This window comes from Lissotriton helveticus, chromosome 3_1, assembly GCF_964261635.1.
Source record: "Lissotriton helveticus chromosome 3_1, aLisHel1.1, whole genome shotgun sequence".
Taxonomy (NCBI): Eukaryota; Metazoa; Chordata; class Amphibia; order Caudata; family Salamandridae; genus Lissotriton; species Lissotriton helveticus.
Window position 1 is genome coordinate 1,815,326,540 of NC_136061.1, and position 19,029 is coordinate 1,815,345,568.

The window sequence follows — 19,029 nt, forward strand, 5'->3', positions numbered from 1 at the left end:
GTCGACGTACCTGATGTTATTGTCGTCGATGGATTTGCTTGTCAGATTTTCCCTCAGGCAGTACGGAAGCTGTTTTTTTTAACAGCTTTGGCTTCTCAGAGGGTGGAGGTGAAATAGAAGGCCTAGGGCTCGCCTTCTTAATAGAAACTGCCTCAGAAACCAGTCCTTCCCTCTCCTTCATACCTCGGTGAGGAGATTTGATGGGACTGCACATGTCAGACCTATCTGAGGTCTTTTGTAAGGCTTTGGCAGGGTGGTCAGCAGAAGTTGAAAGAGAAGACCTACCCCTTTTTTGAGATCTCCTCGAAGATGGCGCAGAGGAGGCATCATCACTGTCACTAGAAATTGGATCCTTCCGTGACTTTAACTTTTGTAACCAGGTGAGTAAACATCCCTCACGGTCTCTCAAGGTCTTTGAAGAGAAGGTTCGGCAGATCTTGCAGTCAGAGGCCTTGTGGTCAGGGTACAAACAATAAATACAGTCTTTATGCTTGTCCTCCACATAAAGCCTCTTTTTTGAACAGGTGGCACAAGCTTTAAATAAAGCCTTCTTCTCCTTGTCAGACATCCTGAAGAAACACTGAAGAGAAACAAATGAAACACAGACATTGAAGAGAAATCTGAGCAGAGCTCAGTGGAGACTCCCTTGCACAACGTGCGGCAGAAAATCTGAGGCTCTGAGGCTCTCTCAGGAGGGTTCTATGGGGGGAGGCTGTTCTGATTGGCTATTCAGTGTTCTCTGGTCTCTTTTACAAAAAGAGGGGGATATGCTACAAAATGAGATGAGGCCTAGGCCTTTTTTTCTCTTTTTTATACCTACTGCTATGGTATTTTTTGTTTACCGGGACTCCCATTCCGATGACGGGGAATGGTACAAGCTATGGGAATCTATGAAAGTTCCAATACTGGAGTAACTATTGGTTTGTTTAAATGGAAGACTGATGGCACGTTGGAGATAAAAAATTGTTATTGCAAGTATCGTTAATTAATTGTAAATGGTTGAATTTCACTTATTTGAGGCAAAAAAGAAAGTTATTTTCCAAGGTAGATATTTTGATTCCATTTTTATTCAAACAGATTTCTCATATGTTGGCATAATAGTTTTAAGTTGCCATGGAGATGCTGGATACCTCACTGATTGCAAGATCCTAAAAAGACCTTTAAGAAATTAGCTTATGAGTCCATTGGACCAGAGATATAGCTAATCCACAGTTTGATCTGATGTGGGACAGAAGAAAATGGATGCAAGCAATGTTGATTGCACCATATATGTACAAAGCACATGAGGAATGTCTAAGAGGCGGAGTTCATTGTATTCAGGAGAAAAACAGACAAACTCAATGCCTCTGGGTTTGGGTGAAAGATCTGACCTTTATTTTGTGCTAGAAGACCCTGCAGAAATGGGAGCGTAATGAGATGCTGTTCTGAGCGGAGGAGTAGCTCTGTGCACATATTGCCTCAGTCACCGTAGGGCAAGCAGTATGAGGCAGCAGGGTTCCCTCTTTTTGTGTTCAACACCTTTGGTATTAGGAGAAGTAGGGGAAAATCACAAAGATCTCTGACCATTCTATCGAAAATGCCTTACCCCTTGATCCCAGAAGAGTGTACCTCCTGGCGTCATGACAGTATTTTTGGTTTGGTCAGTTGCAAAGAGATCCAGATTTTGTTTGCCCCAACAATCAAGAATTTTGTCCTTTTGAGTTTTGTTTAACTCCCCCTCATGGCATTATTTTGATATATCCCTGAGAGTGATGGCACAAGCATTTTTCACTCCTACAAGGTGTTCGGCTGTAATTGGATGTGGTGTCTAATGGCACAATCCCATATCAATCATGTTTCTTCAGACAGGGGATGAGATGGTGTTCCTCCCTGTTTGTTTATTTAATGCATGGACATAGTGATGTCAGTTATTCAGTCCTGAACTCCCTGTGATCCGTGGGAGGGATGACTGTAGGCCTAATGCAATAGCCTTTAGTGCTAGGACATTGATGTGAAGGTGTATTACATTTGCCGACCATGTGCCACTGAAGGCTAAATCCAGGAGATGTGCTCCCCAGCCATCTAGTGAAGTGTTGACTTGGCCTTAAAACTTTAGTCTTCACCCCTCCTTTTCCTGAATTTTGTTTTTTGTTGGCATTAAGACTCTGTGCACTTTACCACTGCTACCCAGTGCTAATGTACTTGTGCTCCCTCCTTTAAACATTGTAAAAATAGCTTACGTTCAAGTGGCATGTATAATTCCCTGGTAAAGTGATAGTACGTGTAACCAGGGACTGTAAATTAAATGCTACTAGTTGGCCTGCAGCAATTACTGTGCCACCCACTTAAGTAACACTTTAAAATATCTCCGGTCTCCCATTGCAGCCTGTGTGCATTTTTAAACTGCCAATTCAATCTGGCAAAATCTAAGTTTTGCCAGGCCTAAACCTACTTTTTAGATACATATAAGTCACTCCCTAAAGCAGGCTTCAAACAGCCCACTTGGCAGGATGCATTGTATTTAACAAGTTGTACATATACTTTTACGTATTCCATGTCCTGGTGGTGAAAAGGTTCTATATTTGTTTTTCATTACTGTGAGGCCTACCTCTCTTTTGATAAGATTAGGTTAGCTATTTTTCATTTAATGAGTACTACATCTTGTTTAGGAGCAGGAAGAAATGACATGTTTGTTCTCAAAAGAATTGTAATATAGAACCCTCTTTAATGGTAAAGACAGATTTTAAGTCGAAGTTCTGAAAATGCCACTTTTAGAAAGTTGCAAAAAGATTCAAGCTAGCCTGGCTGATATGGGGTGATGCCCCGAAACCGGTTTCAGGATGCTTGTTTCCGGTCCAGGGAAGACCTGGCTTGGCAGTCCAGGTTGAACTGTTCCCATGAGGCACAGGGGCAAGACAGATTTCCATATGGCTGTATCCAAAATGTGGGGGCCTGGTGAGCAAAAGAATAATGGGTTAAACCCAGACCTTTGTGATTTTGGGGTGAATATTTGTATTGTTCAGCATCCCATCCATCATTTGTTCCTTTTGTCACCCTAAGTGGTAAGGGTATGACCAGATGTTGGTTCCGTGCTTAGTGCACCACTGGATTCAAGCTAGTCTGGCTGATATGGGGTGATGCCCCAAAAACAGTCTCGGGATGCTTGTTTCCGGTCCAGGGAGGTCCTGCCATGGGAGATCAGGCTGGACTGTTCCCATGAGCACCAGAGTCAAGACTAATTTGCATATGGCTGGGTGCAAACTGGAGTGGCATGGTGAGGAAAAGAGTGTGGCGTTAAACCCAGATCTTTGTGATTGGGGGTGAATGTTTGCATTGTTCAGCATTCCATCCATAATTTGTTCCTTTTGATTTTGTCGCCCTAAGTGGGAAGTTATGCCCAGACGTGGATCCTGTACTCACTGTGCCACTGGATTCAAGCTAGCGTGGCTGATATGGGGTGATGCAGCGAAACCGGTCCCAGGGTGCTTGTTTCCGGTGCAGGAGGGACCTCGCTTGGCATTTAAGGCTGGGCTGTTCCCATGTGGAACAGGGTCAAGACTGGTTTGCATATGGCTGGGTCCAAACTGGGATGGGATGGTGAGCACAGGAACAATGGGTTAAACCCAGATCTTTGTGACTGTGGGTGCATGTTTGCATTGTTCAGCATTCCATACATCATTCATTCCTTTTACTTTTAGAAAGTTGGCATTCCCTTGTCCTAACTATTTGTTGCCTGCAGCCTGTGTCCTGAGTCTTAGCACGGCAGTGACGTGTGTGTATTCCTCCCCAACAGTGAGGCAAAGGGGGATTAGGTGTTGGGAGGATGGACTATCCAGCATGGATCTGTGAGGCAGAGCTGTTTCCTTCCCCAATTACCTTCCAAATGAGTTACCTCCATAAACACTCACAAAGAGCTTCACACCGGTCTTTTGTCACCCTAGACCTCTTGGAGCCGGGGCAGTGGAGGAGGAAAGTTTCTATAAACCAGATGTAGAAGGGTCTAGAAGTTTCTCCTATTTCACAGGCTGGCACCAGGCATAAATATTGGATCCACAAGCCAACTCTTCAATGTATTCCTGACCTGCGGAGGACCTCCAGAAAGACTGCTTTCTACTTCAGAGGACTACCCATCTGCTTGAGGCCTGTCTTGTTTCCCAGAGGACTGCCCCACTGCAGAAGGCTTGACTTGTTCTTCAGAGGACTGCCCAGCTGCTACTAGAGGACCACCATGCTACTTGAGGCCTGCCTTGTTCCCCAGAGGCCTGCCATGCTGCTTGAGGCTTGCCCTTCATCCCAGGCCACCTGACCTCCTGTTCTGAACTACAGAAAACACAGCAAGCTCCAGAGCCCACCTGATCTCTGCTGGCCTCTGTTGGAGTGGTTATCCCCACAAGATGCCTCTTCAGTCTTGGACCCCTGACTGGCTTCAGTTGAGCTCCTCCTGTGACAACTTTATACTCTGACCTCTGAGCGCCGGAGTGTATGCGGCCCGCACTCCACATTGTTTGGCATAAACCCGTGATTTGTCCCGGTGTAGCATAATGAGATACCCACTGTGAGCGCTTTCTGCTACTTGCCGATATTTTTACTTAAACCTTTAAAACTGCATATCTCTAGTACTCCTGATTGGTTTTTTGGCATTTTTTGTTTCATTTTATTTATTAAATTGTATTCTAATTTTCTAAATTGGTTTGGCATTTTTTCTTGTGTTGTATAGTCACATTATTGCTGTTTGCGTACTCATAAAAAATTAACACACTGCTAAATTAAGCAGGACTTATTTTGTGGCATGCTACCAGAGGATTACGCACAGGTTAATGTAGTGACTTTTGTGGTTCACTCTGACAAGGATTTTGATTGTTCCACCCACTCAATCAGTAACCCAGTTTCCTACAAGAAGCATCTGTTGAAATTACAAATAAGGGTTCCTGTTGGAGGAACCTCAGTTCAATTGCCATATTGTCCACCAAGACAAAGCTTGTTTTATTTTTTGTATTATTGTGACAAGATGGTCAAATGTTCCTTGGCTTTCAACCTAGTTTGTTACTCTCTTCCTTCAAATGTTGAATGTGCAGACAGCAGTCTGGGATTAAATAAATTCAAGATGGCATCACCCCTTATAAGAAACTTGAAAAGTTGGACAGTGATCCTCTTTTCCTGCTGCAATTGATTTGTTAACTTGGTCAGACATGCTATTTGTTCTTTGGATGGGAAGGCACTGCATGTTCAATACTGCTCCCAAAAATTGAATGTTTTTTGAGGAGAGCTAGATGTGATATGTCTTTGTTTTTTAAGGCTTTGCTTGTTAAATGGAATTAGACACAGTTTGGTAGAAGTTTCTGTTGCTGTGAATGAATTTCCTTTGATGAGTCAATCATCGAGAGAGGGAAAGACTTGCGGCCCTGCTTTCTGAGCTAAGCAATAACTAGGGCCACACACTTTGGGATTGTTCGTGAGGTTGATTTGAGGCCTAATGGAAGGAATTTGAATTGATAGTGGTGACCATCTACTTGTAGGTTTAGTGTAAATATGTAATACCATTTTTGAAGAAGTTGGAGGATTTCATGTAAGGCTACCAAGTAAAATATTTGCTTCTTGAGAAATATATTTATTTGTCATAGATGGATCTAAGATTAGTCTCCATTTGCATGATTTGTTCTTGATGTGAAAAAGAGTGTGAATAGAAACCTACATTTTGCTGGGAGCTGGGTAGAAGTTATTTTGTTCAATTCTTTAACATTGAGGCAATCTCTGCTTGTAACAGACAAAGATGTTGATGGGGTTTCTTGAATGGGAGAGTTGGTAGATGTTTTCGGATGAATTTTAGAATGTAACCAAATTGTATAAGATCTAGAATCCAGCATTCCTATATTGTATTTACCCACTGTTTGAAGCAATAAGAGATCTTCCCTCCTACAGAATTACCTTGAGATGCTGTGACGATTGCCAGAATGTTATCACAATCGTCTTGATGACTCTTGGCCATTAGAATGGCGTCACCTCTTCAATGAAGAGCTTGTCTGTGAAAGGACTCTAGAGTCTGGGTTCTTTATTGATGGGCATGTTGTTGCTGGTAGGTTTGCTGAGGCACATTACATGGCTGGTATCTGTAGGAGTACTGACCCATTCCTCATGCTCCTCAAAAGGGCTAGGGTCATCATTTCTGTAAGACACCTGGCAATCTTGCTGTGTCCATTTCCAATTTAACCGCATCGATGCGGCGGCTTTTCCCGCTGTACGCGGCAATTTTGAAATTACCGCGTTTCATGACGAGCTCAGCTCGTCATGAGCGCACGGCAGGTTACGCTCATGAGGAGCTGAGCTCGTCATGAGCCTGGAAGGGGTTAATAGACTGCAGAGCCTCATCAGCACAGTGCCCAAATAATGACTCACCATCATAAGGCATTAAGAAAGATTCAGCTTTACCTTCTGGTGAAAAAAGAGGTGGCCTTGACTGCACAGCACAGCTGCACCAGCTAATTGCCTGAATGCAGTGGGCTTGATGTCCATGACAGTATCTATTATGGCTTAAGATGTTCTTTCTCCTTCTGAGAGAAGACCCTTCACTTCATTCCTTTTATCGTCAGGTACAAGGTCCAATTAGGGTGCAATATCTGCCTATCATAGTAACCCAGGAATGTTATTGTTTGTAAGCTATAATCAAAGTCACTTCTATTGCGGGGGATTTCTTCCCAATGTTATTTAGTATCTTTTTGGTGCAGATCATAGTCACAATAGGTTTTTCAATTGTCTCTGGGCAGCTTGCACGACAAAATCTGCCTGGGGCTGACCAACTGGACAAGCCGGTGAATATTCAGTCATTGTGACAATGGGTTTCTAGACTGTCTCTGCGCAAGTCGCATGATCAAAGAGTCTGCCATGAGGATTACTAATTAGGCAAACACAGGTATCTTCAGGTGCTAGGGACTTCTGGTCGAGTGTGGGAAGAACAGCAGCTACAGGAGCTGGATTCTATGTCACTTTAAGCCCCACAGTTCAAAGGTGATCTATGACTGGAATCGTTTTGACTGCTTTCCCTGTTGTCTCTGAAGTTATATAAAAAATTATCTGTTTATTTTGATGGATCGGGAAGGTCAAATCTTTATGACGCCCTCTCTCAAGTTATGCAAGCTTTCTATATCACTGGGAAGGGAATCTGCTGGGAGAAGAATTATATCTTGTGCTTTTGGCACCACATAACCATTCTGGGCCAGTATATTGCAAAGTATAATCTTGAACTTCCCCTTCCTCCTAGGTATCAGCTGTGTGGGCATCTTCATCATCATCACAAGTTAGAGTCATAGGCTTGGGTGAGATCCAAGAAAATAGTGCTTATGACACTGATGGACTGTGTCTGAGCTGTAAATGCCCATCCGTGGGTGGAATGTTAGGGTAGGTTTAATGTCTTAACTGAGGTGAAGATGGTGTTGAAAGTGTTTTTCTGTTGGTCACCTGCAGTGTGTTCCAGAAAAGGGACTCTAAGAGTCCACCAGCATAAATGTGAGATCTTTAAACAAGTTAATTTGCACTTGCATAATAGGCTGATTTGAGAATTGAGTGTCCTTAACGTAAGCATCTCCACACTGCAATCTTCTTGATATTCAGCAAACAACTGCCCTGGCAGTAGCTTCTTCCTGTCTCAGCCCCTAATAAAAATGGAAGAAATCGTCTGCCATATTCTTCCTCCCTCATCGTGGACCTGATATTTGACCTGGAGCTGCGTGGGACTCTACACTGTCTACATTAACTCTACTGCGTCGATTAGGCATTGAGGAGGATATGGGGAGACTTTGGTTGGTGACGTATGTTCAGGCATCAAATGTGTTGGGATGCCATTGTCTAAGATTAGAGTTGCATTTAGTGACTTTCAGGTCTTAGAAAGTGTAGTTATCGACAAATGTGTTTTTTAGTCAAAATGAATACCTCAGGTGGCAGACTTTTATCTCTGGATTTCTGCATGCGTTTTAGAAGGTTTCTTGGACGTAGATTTTATATCCACAGAAGTGGCTTTCGAAAATCACACTTTTACAAAATGGTTCTTTTAAGAGCTTTTTTACATGTCATTGAGGAGTCTTTTGAGTACGAATCTGAAGATGGCACATCCTTAGATTTTGATTTCTAGAGTCATATAAAAGTCTATCCTCTCTGTCCTTAAAGGTTTTTGTGGAAAATATGTGACAATCATACAGTCGTAAACCTAGTTGTTAGGGCAGAGGACATAAATGCATTTCTTGTGAGGATCTTCACACTAAAGCCTCTTTTTACCACAGGTTCTATAGGGCCTAAGAAGGCCTTTTTAGTGGTAGCTGACATAGTCTGTTTATTCCAGATGTAAAGTATGGAATTCCCACTCAAACTAATCACCCAGTTGAGTCAAAAGATCATTCAATCGAAAAGACTGAGGAGACCTAAGGGAACTCCCTTCATGCACAAAGTGCAGTAGAAATCTGAGGTATTGGATCCTCTGGTGTTCTATGAGCTTGCTTCTGATTGGTTACGGTTTGGTTCTTTTAAGATGATGTGAATAGGCTAATAATGTGACCATGTTAAAGCTTTCCAGGCTATGTTTAACACTGCTCACTAGGTATATCATGGGACTACCATGTGTTGCTCTGCATCTGGGTAGTTGGAGTAAATGCATTTTGATGTTCCCTGCATCTAAACAAATACCTTCTGCTGTGCTAGGTGACTAAGCTGTGCCAAGCTGTCATTTCTGCAAGGTAACATCAATGTGATTGAGCAACTTTTGGAGACAGGACCGAACGATGTAGAGGTAGGTTACTTCATCACCGCCATGTAGCATCCACAAATAACCTGGTAGACTACATTGCTGGTGTTCCAAGTTCTAATGGAAAATGGTGACGGTTGCATATACCTGCTTCCTACTGCTGACTGTAGCATGGATATGTTCATCTGTAAGCACAGTATGGAAACAGATGAACCTAATTTCACTGGTGTAATAATTCTAAGACAGTACTTGTCGTGTACATTGTCATGGCTGGTCTTTTCTTGCATGTTATATCAACATCTGTTTACCCTCAAAAAGAACTGTCATGAATATGACGTCAGCTTGGTATAACAGATTACGAAAATTGTCCTTATCCGGTTGACCAGTCCCAAAATATTTAAGCATGCACAGTAATGCCACTCCTCACTCCATTTAATAAATGATGCGGCCATGTGACTGAAGCTTCCATCTGCCATCTTGAGTTTTGCAGCCTGACACCACCAAGACGTCAAATATCTGACTTCAGAGCAAATATGCAGACACGGATAGCACAATTTTACTTTGTCACTACACGTTGGCAGTTTTATGTTAACAAAGGAATGTTTATTTATCAGCATTACAAAGGCTGGAGCATGAGGGCATGAGTTACCACTGAGATGCCTGGAAGCCAAATTTCATAATCTTCCACTGGGGTGTATAGTGCACCAGCTTTCAACTGTCACTTTTAATGGCAATGTCAAGTACTGTACCTCGAACCACAGCATGCTTCAGATAAAAGCAAATCCATTGCAATATCTTCTTACACTATTCCTCTGGACCAAAGAAAACCATGTACCCCATTTATTTATACATTCTGCACTCCTGTCATACCTTCACATGCAATCCAACCAGAGCAACTGATAGGCTTCAATTCACCTTTCCATTCAACATTCCACTGGATGCTCTACAGCCCCTTCCCTTGCAAAAGAGCATTCTCCACAGTGATTGTCCTCTGTTGCACCATTTGACATAACCCCTCCAGAGCAAAAACAACCATCACATTTGTTGTAAAAGAACATTCTACAGGCCATATGCAAACCTCCCGTTGTGCCCTCAAACACAACTTCCAGACTAAACCCTTTGCAGTAGCCTCATACCTCAGCAATTAATTGACAACAGAAAGTCTCTACCTTACAATCAATCACAATATCCTCTATATGCAACCTGATGCATCCTCATACATATCTCATCCAGAAGAGAACAGACTATCTACTTACTGCCACATTACGGATTGGCTGTTACTTGCTATGGAGATGCCGGATTCTGATTATTGCTGTTATCTCCCACACCAAATAACGGGCACTGCGTTCTGTTCTACCCGGAATGGACTTTAAAAAGACGACCCAGGAATACTGGCTTCCTTTCTAATTGTAGTCCCCACTTCTGGGCAAAATAATGGGCCCTTTTCCAGAGCCTAGTGCCACATGCTGTGAGTAGATGATCAATGGCATCATGGAGTCAGGAGAAGAATATGGGAAATCTGGCGTGGAGAAGGCTAGGCTTGGCTATCTGCATCTGCCCACGGGGCCTGCCCATGGTTTCGCTGAGTGCAGATCTGCACTCGGTGAAACAGAGACTGGTGTTTCTGGGCCCAGCCTAGGATTTGCAGACACAGGTCTGGAAATACTAGGACACTTGTAGTTGTCTATACCGCTCTGGGCAACTTCTAATGAAACCCTTTCTCATAAAATACAATTTGGTCAGGCTAGTGGAGACTATCTACCATTCTCTAATGGGAAACATCTACATAACCAATGTATCTCTTTACCCCACCATCAAAAACAACATCCCTAGGAACAATAGAGACTCTGTGCATTACACTCTAACATAAGCACTGCAGGGAAAAAGACCCTTGTGATCTCTTATCAAGCTTGTGTTGTCAAACTATGCAGGACCTTACAGTGCTCTTATACAGAACCAAGCACAACCAAACGAATAAAAATCATAAACCATCATCTACAAAAACCTATTCTTATAGAAAGTGAAGCAACTAATAAAACATCCGATCTGTGCTTCTATAAATAAAACAAAGCCGCATTTTGTGATCTGTGCTCCCCAGGATTTTATTTGGTGGTGATGCTGAGGGTATGTATATCCATTTGGCAGTGGAGGCATTTGATGCCTCATTTAACCACCCTTACTGTCCTTCATCATTATTGATCGCCTGCATGTCATCATCAACGCCATACTCTAAACACTCACACATGCATGTGTCCACCCTTATAAATCCTGATATCCTGTCAACTGATATCTTCATCCTCTCAGTACCCGCACCTCTGCTTTCCGCATTTTCCACATAGACGAAAAAGTGTACCATTGAGATAAATTGCTTACATCATGGAGTGGAAATACAGCTTCAAACACTTTGTCTTGTATCAGCTGCTCCAGTTTCTCTAACAAGAAAGCAAATATAGAAAGTGAGATCATTTATGAATCCTGACAATATTTTAAGAAAGATTGTTAGAGCACGTGAGTACTCAATTAGGTCATGCAAAATGTTTTATGGAAAGCATGCAGCGCTGGTAGTAAAACAAACAAATCAATGACTCAATCGATTAGGTCAATCTTATGGTGGCCAACTGCACGCATACAGCTCCCAGTTAAAAGAAGCACAAGTTAAGGTAATATTAAGAGATTACATTCAATTTAGGTCACACAAATTTGATGATTGTATTGTAGGATTAGAGTGATTTCAAACAGGTTAGAAAGTAGGACCAACAAAAGTAGATTTCTCATTGACATTTAGGAGAATTCATGATATCCAATGAAATTCAAGCACCCAATGACAAAATATATGAATGTGGGAAGAAAGCACCCAGTGCCGTCCAATAGGTGATGGTGATAGCTTGAGAGCATCTGGTCACGTCAATGAACGGTCATGATATAGACTCCGAATTCTGAGTCAGACAACATTGAAATAAAGGTTATGAGGACATGAGGCATGCAATCCGAGTCACCAACACAAGCCACTGTCACAAGATGGCAGCAAAGGATGATATCCCTCAGGTAGTTCTCACAGATTTAAGGGCAAAGGTAGAGACTTATCATTTGTGAGAAAAATCAATCATGGCAGAAGGAGATCTGGCACCAACATGTAAGAAAGAAGAAAAGTAAGAAATTATCAATGAAAGGCATATATTTTAATACCTGATTTAGAAAGCATTATGAAGAACATTATTGGACAGACAAGGGTTCATATTAGTATGAATTAGAATGTACTAAGCGAAATAGGTCCTGCAAAACTGACCTGTTGACTTTTTTTGCGAAAGTAAGCAAAAATGTGAATCTACAAAATAAGGTGATTACATACTTAGACTTTGAAAAATCTTTTATAAAGTCAGACACAGAATGATACGTTTCTTCATTGCATTCTTGCTTTCCCCTGCTTCCCCCCAATATCTACACATCCAATTTGATACACTTGTTCCAAGTCTGGTGTAATTCACTGTTTAGTCCTTGCTTTATTTCCCTCCCGGGTCTGATCGCAATCCCACTATCAGAAGGCTACACACTGTCCTCAAAAGCTGAACAACTCTTCAAAGCATCTTGACAAGACAAAGGTATTGGATCTCTGTGCCCCGATTGCTTTACCACAATTTGGAAGTCAAACTTCATAAAAATAAAGTTTAAAAATGTCGCTCTACATATTAGGATCTTCCTCCTGGAAGATGACAGCAGCTACACTCAGAGGTGCTTTTCCTTATATTTTTTGAATATTGGATGGGCAGCTTATTTGTGAGGTGATTTTTCCCATTGAGAATGATCTTGGTTTTGTTAGGTTTAAGGATGACCCAGGTAGTGCCCATTCTGTATAGGAATGCGTGGAAGGTTAAGGTTTGGGATTTAAAGTGAAAAACGAAGTGCCTTGTTATTCAGCTCTGTGACTTCAGGTGGAAGCCATGACATGATACGCAAAAGAACAATATGGACAATTCCATAGCTTCGGGAGGACATTCAATGGTGTAAAGGAGTTCTCTATCTTCAGAAATCACTGGTGCATAAATAACTTAGATGGTCAAAACAACCTTTAGAAAACTATATGCAAGCCTCATTCAAGATCTAGTCCTTAGCATCCTTCTCTGGTGTTTAGTGGATCTTGGTTTATGTGCACTGCTTGGTCCTTGTGTACTGAAACCCTGCCTAGAATACTATGCTGCCAGTTAAGGTTTTTAAGAAGAGAGAAACTGACAGTAGGAAGGGAAAAGCCGGGCAAACCTTGATGAACAAAGATATGCATTTAGTGTGAATAGGTACTTTAAAACACACAATTACTACGCTTTCGCTGGTCAAGGGCAGCAATAATTGCATTTTGGGAATATGAACGCAGAGATTAAGGTCCATTGTCTCTTACAGGCCTCCATCGCTGCAGTTGCAAATATTCAAAAGGAAATCCAATGTATTGTTTGTCAGATTAGTACATCCGACACACATTAGATTAGATTAGTACATATGTTACAGATTAGAAAAAATGGCTAATTATTGAGAAGATGCTGAAAAAACCCACACATTTGTGTACCTGGCCCCTGTCACATATGTTTTGATTATGAATGCTGGTATTATTAACCTATTTCTATAGTGCTCTTTTCCACTCAGGATTTAATCCCACTATTGTTTATGGATCACCAGTTGTGGTGCCACTAGTGAAAAACAACACAGCAAGCTGTGCACAAACGTAACATCTGCTTGCTGAAATTGCAATCGTAGAATTTAAAAGTGAGGGATTTTGCGATGCACAAACCTGGTTCTGTTTTTTCGCCTTCAAATCTTCCTGGTTTTTTTTCATCTGGGTTTAAGAAAAGAAAACAGAATTAGGCTCTTTCCAAGGAACAACCAGCACAGAACATGACGAGCAATCACGGGCTTTTATACACTTGCTTTTTCAACTGATCAGAAGTTCATATATCATAACAACACCATATGTGAGTTCATCATGGGGTCTGCAGCAGTTATAAAAGTGAAATTTGTTAATGCACAGGTTTAATACAATCAAGGGGCATGTGTCTTTCAGTAGCAGAGCTATCAGTGGTGCAGCACATGTAGAGACACTGGGGCAAAGGTATGAGGGGCACAATGCACTTGGTTGTGGCTGTATTTCTCTCCCCAGCCAAGTGTAAGAATGTCTATTTGCCTTTCCTGATCCAGGACCACTGGCACCCCTGCTACACTACTGCTGCCCTTCCATGGGGACTCATAGCTGCTCGTTGTTGTAACACCTTGTTGTTACAAGTGTGAGGGGGCTCAGAACTCGATCCAGGTAGAGAATGGGTGTTATCTTGTGCCCTTCTTCCCCCTGCTGTAGGAAGTCTAAGCATAATTATCATTAGGGAAGCCTCTCCCAGGACAGCGGAATCGGTAAATTTGGCAGAGACAGTATAATTTCTTTTTATTAATTCATGTTTTTGTAAAGTACTGTGAACCACCAGGGTAGCATCACAGTTCTGTGGTTTAGTATCAAAGAACAGAGGTGAGTCTGCAAAAGTGTAGGGTCACTGTAGAACCTAAACCAAGTGATGGCATAACAAATAATAAGCAGATGGTGATGGCTTAGAAGGGGAAACTACCATAAGGTTATTTATTTATTTACTTACTCATTTAAGGCGCAACGAATCATCCCCAAGGGGATCTCTCGGCAGCTGAGAACAAACACCCTATTGACAGTAGGAACCTTATAGACTAGCCAGGTCTTGAGCATTTTCTTGAATAGGAAGAAGTTAGAACAGGCGCAGATCTCATCGGGGAGGTTGTTCCAGTGACTGGGGGCCAGATGAGAAAACACACGCCCACCCATTTTGGCCTTCCTTATTCTCCGCAAGCAGAGCAGATTGCGATTACTGGATCTCACCTGTCGTACGGATTGATAACGTTCGAGTTCGATTCATCAGGTAGGCCGGCCCAGTCCCCTGGAGAGACTTAAAAACCAAACATAGCAACTTGAAGATAGCTTGTTTCTTGATTGGATGCCAGTGTAGTTGGCGCAAGAGAGGTACAGAGGGGGTATGCGCTGGTTTATTGAGGGCAAGGCGGGCTGCCGTATGGATCTTGAAAACTTTCACACGAGTATGGTTGATATCTGTTTTGTTGTAACGGTGCTCAAGAAGAAAATTGACCTCTGCCATGAAAAGACAGGAATCGTCACTGTTTCAAAGTGGCCAGTGAACAAATACGTTTTGGTATCCGATTTTATGGACTGTAAGGCATCGTCCACATACTTACCAAACAAGTTATTCCTGTCAAAAGGCATGTCAAGGATCTTTGGTTGTACCTCTGGGTGAAACGACGTCGCCTTCAGACACCCTTGGCAATGCAATACTGCCACCTCTGCCATCTGTCAAAAGGCCATAGGTTATATAGAAATGGCGACATCAATTATTTCTGAAGAGGCCTTCACCCCTTCCATCAGGATTTCTCTGGCTTCTTTTTTCTTCACCTAAGGGAGGTACTGTATGAATGCTGACATGTTGGACCACATCTGACCGTCCGAGCTCACAAGAATGGCCAGGGTAGTGGAGGCTGTAATAGACGTCGCCGCCAAAGCGGAGAATCTCTTACCAATGTTGTCCAGTCTGCGGCCTTCCTTGTCTGGAGAGGCCGTGCACGTCGAGGATAGATTTTTAGCCCATCATTGGGCCACCTGCATTATTACAGAGTCTGGTCGAGGCTGACCAATAAGGCAAGTTGGCAAATTATCTAGAGTCTTATATTTGTTGTCAAGCTTTGGGATAACCGCAGCCACCGAAACCGGTGTTTTCATGAATTTTAATCCCTTCTGCCATATAAAGAGTAAACAATAGGTATAGATTTTGTTGTGCATCGGGCCTCCATTTTAAAGTCATAGAGAAAGCACTCTGTCTAGATGGAAGAGGAAGATCGAAGGGTTTGGACGCTGTCTCCAGGATGTCATGGACTCTACCAATATAGGCTGACAGCGATTCTGCAGTTGGATTCGTTTAGGCAGAACCACATAACTGTCCCATTCAGGATGATCCTCTGAATCGAATTGGATTTCCCCTTCCTCAGGCTGCCAATCTACATCACTGTCAGCTATAGTGTCCCTTATAGGAATGGGTGGCAATACAGGTCTTTCTCTTCGTGATCTGGCAGGGTCATGGGACAAAGCCACCGCGTTTTGTCCCAAAACATTGGGACTTCTTCAGGGCACAAAATTATGACTTGTTCTATGTTTATAGGTTAGAAACTTTTTCAGATTTCATCCCCGTTAATATTTGCAGAGTTCGTCCCAGTTTATGGTTCAGTATATGTTACCAATATTGATCTAGCCACAGCATATAATCATTAGCCAACTGCAGTCGAAGTCTGGGTGCACCTTCGAAGCGTTAGGCACGCAACTCATGATGTGTAATCCACGTGTGAGGACTCTATAGCATCGGACGTGTGTAATTGTGACCAAAAGAGGAAGAAAAGAAATAAAGAAAGAAAATAAGGAAAATGTGCGTCTCATGATGTTTTTTATGACTGGATAACTGATTATTTTTCTGTAACCCTTTATATAGACTTATCTTTGGGATATTAGGCCCAGTGCGAAATGTTTCCTCTAGTCTCTTAGTAAAACCAGAAAGTTTCTTCTACTTGTCAAAATACTCTTAAATGCTGGGGCATTCTAGACAGTTGGCCCTATAGTGAGCACCTAATACTGCGGGAACTGTACTGTAGGCGGCAATAACAAACCAGTTGTATTTTCTGAATTGGAGAATACATTTATAAGAAGGCTCTTGGCCGTCCCACAATCAGCACCCACAATATTCTGCTGTTCTGAAGTGGGTCTCGGTTTTATAGAAGATCATGTTAAACTCTAGCCCCTGTTATTATGGCTTAAAATATGGAGGAAACTCGAGAAGTTTTGTCCGATTGTCTTGCTTTAAACAATGTATTAGAGATCTCTTGGCTTTTCTATGTAAGATAAAGTATTAATGACCCAGGACCACCTGACTCTTACGGTGGTTAAAGAATTGTTGAATAGGCATAGCCAATCCATGCGTTTAGCAAATCTGTATAACAGGGCCTGTGGATTCTGCACTGGAATTTAGATGGAAGTTTCTCACCACCATTGTATCTCCAACTAATCATTAATGAGCGACATACATTTTTATTAACCAGGTTTCATCTTAACTCACTGTATTTCCTTCTGGTCTTCCTTAGCCAAGGATTATGGTTCCCATTTCTTCCCCCACACCCATGTGATGGCAGTACAGCACAAAGCACATTACACGTTATTTTATTTTGTCCACTGCATGTTACACAAAGGAGACTTTTCTTCCTTCTAGTACTGCAAGAATCTAAAATTAGTTCTCAAAAGGACATGTTATATGTTATATTACATTTATAGCGCGCACTGTTACTCTGGAGTGTCCTGGCACGAGGACACTCCAGAGATAGGGAGGTCATTGTTGTGTTATGCTGTGATGAATATGATAACAACTGCCATGCGAACTCGAATGAGGCATTGAGAGACTACGTATATGGCACTAACTTATTCTTATGTAATAATGATTATAATTTTTATCTTTGTAGTACTTAACTTTATATTTATTGTTTGATTGTGCCTGTTTATATTGAGGTATTCATTGTTTTTTTAATGAACTTTTGTGTTTCATTCTAGCCGAATAAAGTTAAGTACTTGTAACATCCAATAATATAAAGATGAATCCTTTGTTGCTGTGTCCAAGGGGTAGATTTATTGATTAAATGAAATTACAAGGTGGACAGGTACAGCATGTAATATAGATGGTAAGTTCTAGTAAAGGCCCCACCGGGAGCAGCCACCCTGCTGCTCAGCCTCAGGAATAGCTGCTAGTACACTTAAACACACACAAATAAACAGTGGATGACTTCAAAGATACTGGCTGAGAAGCCGAGTACAAGACACTAAGAAAAGACAAGGAAGGAGGAAGAGCAGGATACAACACACCTTCCCCCTTTAACCAAAGAGATGAAGAAGATAAAACGGAGAGCAGAAGAGCAAAAAAAAGGAAAAACATAAAACGCACAAAAATAACACCCTCTTCACAATGGTGGAGAGAAGAGGTAGACACAAAGGGCGAGGGTACCAAGGTTGTACCACCACCATGAGCTAACAAAAGAATGCAAGCATGACTAAACGTGGTAAAATCCACAAAGTGACAATTCTACAAAATGAGAACTGAACACCTCAAAACCAATATAGCAATAATAGTACAGTACCTCCAATAATAAATGTGAACACCTCTAACAATATAGAGCACCGAAGTGGTTCAGCATACGTAAGCTCCAACAGAATTGAGCCCCAGGCTCATCACCAGTAAGTATAAGTAGAACTGAGTATCTCAATAAGAATAGAACACCTCTAGTTAAGTAGAGCACCGAAGTGGTTCACAACATGAGCATAAATAAAACTGAGCATACCTACGGCTCCTCACAAAGGCTGAGCACCTCTAAGGCCCATCAACAGCAAGCATAAATAAAACTGAGCATATGGAGCACCTCAATAGATATTGAGCAAATAAATGGCTCCAACAAGCGTAGCAGAATTAAAATTCCAACAAATAATCACCACAATAAATATATTTGAGCACCTCAATAGAAATTGAGCATGAAAATGGCTTCGTACAAGTACGCATAAACAGAATCAAATACCTCAAAAACACATCACCAGAAAATACGAATACAAATGAACAGCTCAAATAAATTGAGCATCTAATGGTTCAATTCAGCATAAGTAAACATAGAAAGAATCGAGCGTCTAAATTGCTCATTACCTGTAATAATAAATGGCATTAAACACCACAAACAAATTGAGCCCTAAAGTGATTCAGGACAAGTAAACTAAACAACGACAAAACAAACGGGATGGAGCACCTCAATATATATATATTGAGCACAAAAATGGATCCCCACAAAAAGGTTAGGATGCCCAGTTCAGACCAACAGCACAGTTCGTAAATTAATTTAATGCAAGGTGCAGGTGATCATTTTTAAGCATAACACATTAAAATAATAAATGTAGTCACTGTTGTCAAATCTTCGGAGACAGCTCCTTCCCTGAATTATTGACAAATGTATTGGAGTTAAGGTCCAAAGTCCAATGACCAGTGACTTGAAAGTTGAACAAGCTGCCCAAAAGTAGGGACAGGCGTTGTGCAAACAAGAAAACGGTCCAACCGCGATGCTGCTGAAGGTTGTCAAGGTGGAAATAACTTTATTAGACAAACACAGTGTTGGTTGGCACCATACAGGACCGTAATAGGAAACGTCGTAAACCAGCATCGTCCTCCAACCAAAAGATTGCG

General features: G+C 41.8%; 1 protein-coding gene across 4 annotated transcripts in view; it reads right to left on the bottom strand.

The window, feature by feature from the left end:
* Window positions 1–19,029, bottom strand: part of ANO9 (anoctamin 9) — a 769,113-nt gene that overhangs the window by 231,072 nt on the left and 519,012 nt on the right. For all 4 annotated transcript variants that reach the window (XM_078682729.1, XM_078682726.1, XM_078682727.1 and 1 more), the window contains 3 exons: window positions 13,485–13,529; window positions 11,994–12,032; window positions 11,081–11,139 (listed from right to left, as the gene is read on the bottom strand). In XM_078682729.1, coding sequence (XP_078538855.1) covers window positions 11,081–11,139; window positions 11,994–12,032; window positions 13,485–13,529 — 143 coding nt within the window. The remainder of the gene's footprint in view (window positions 1–11,080; window positions 11,140–11,993; window positions 12,033–13,484; window positions 13,530–19,029) is intronic.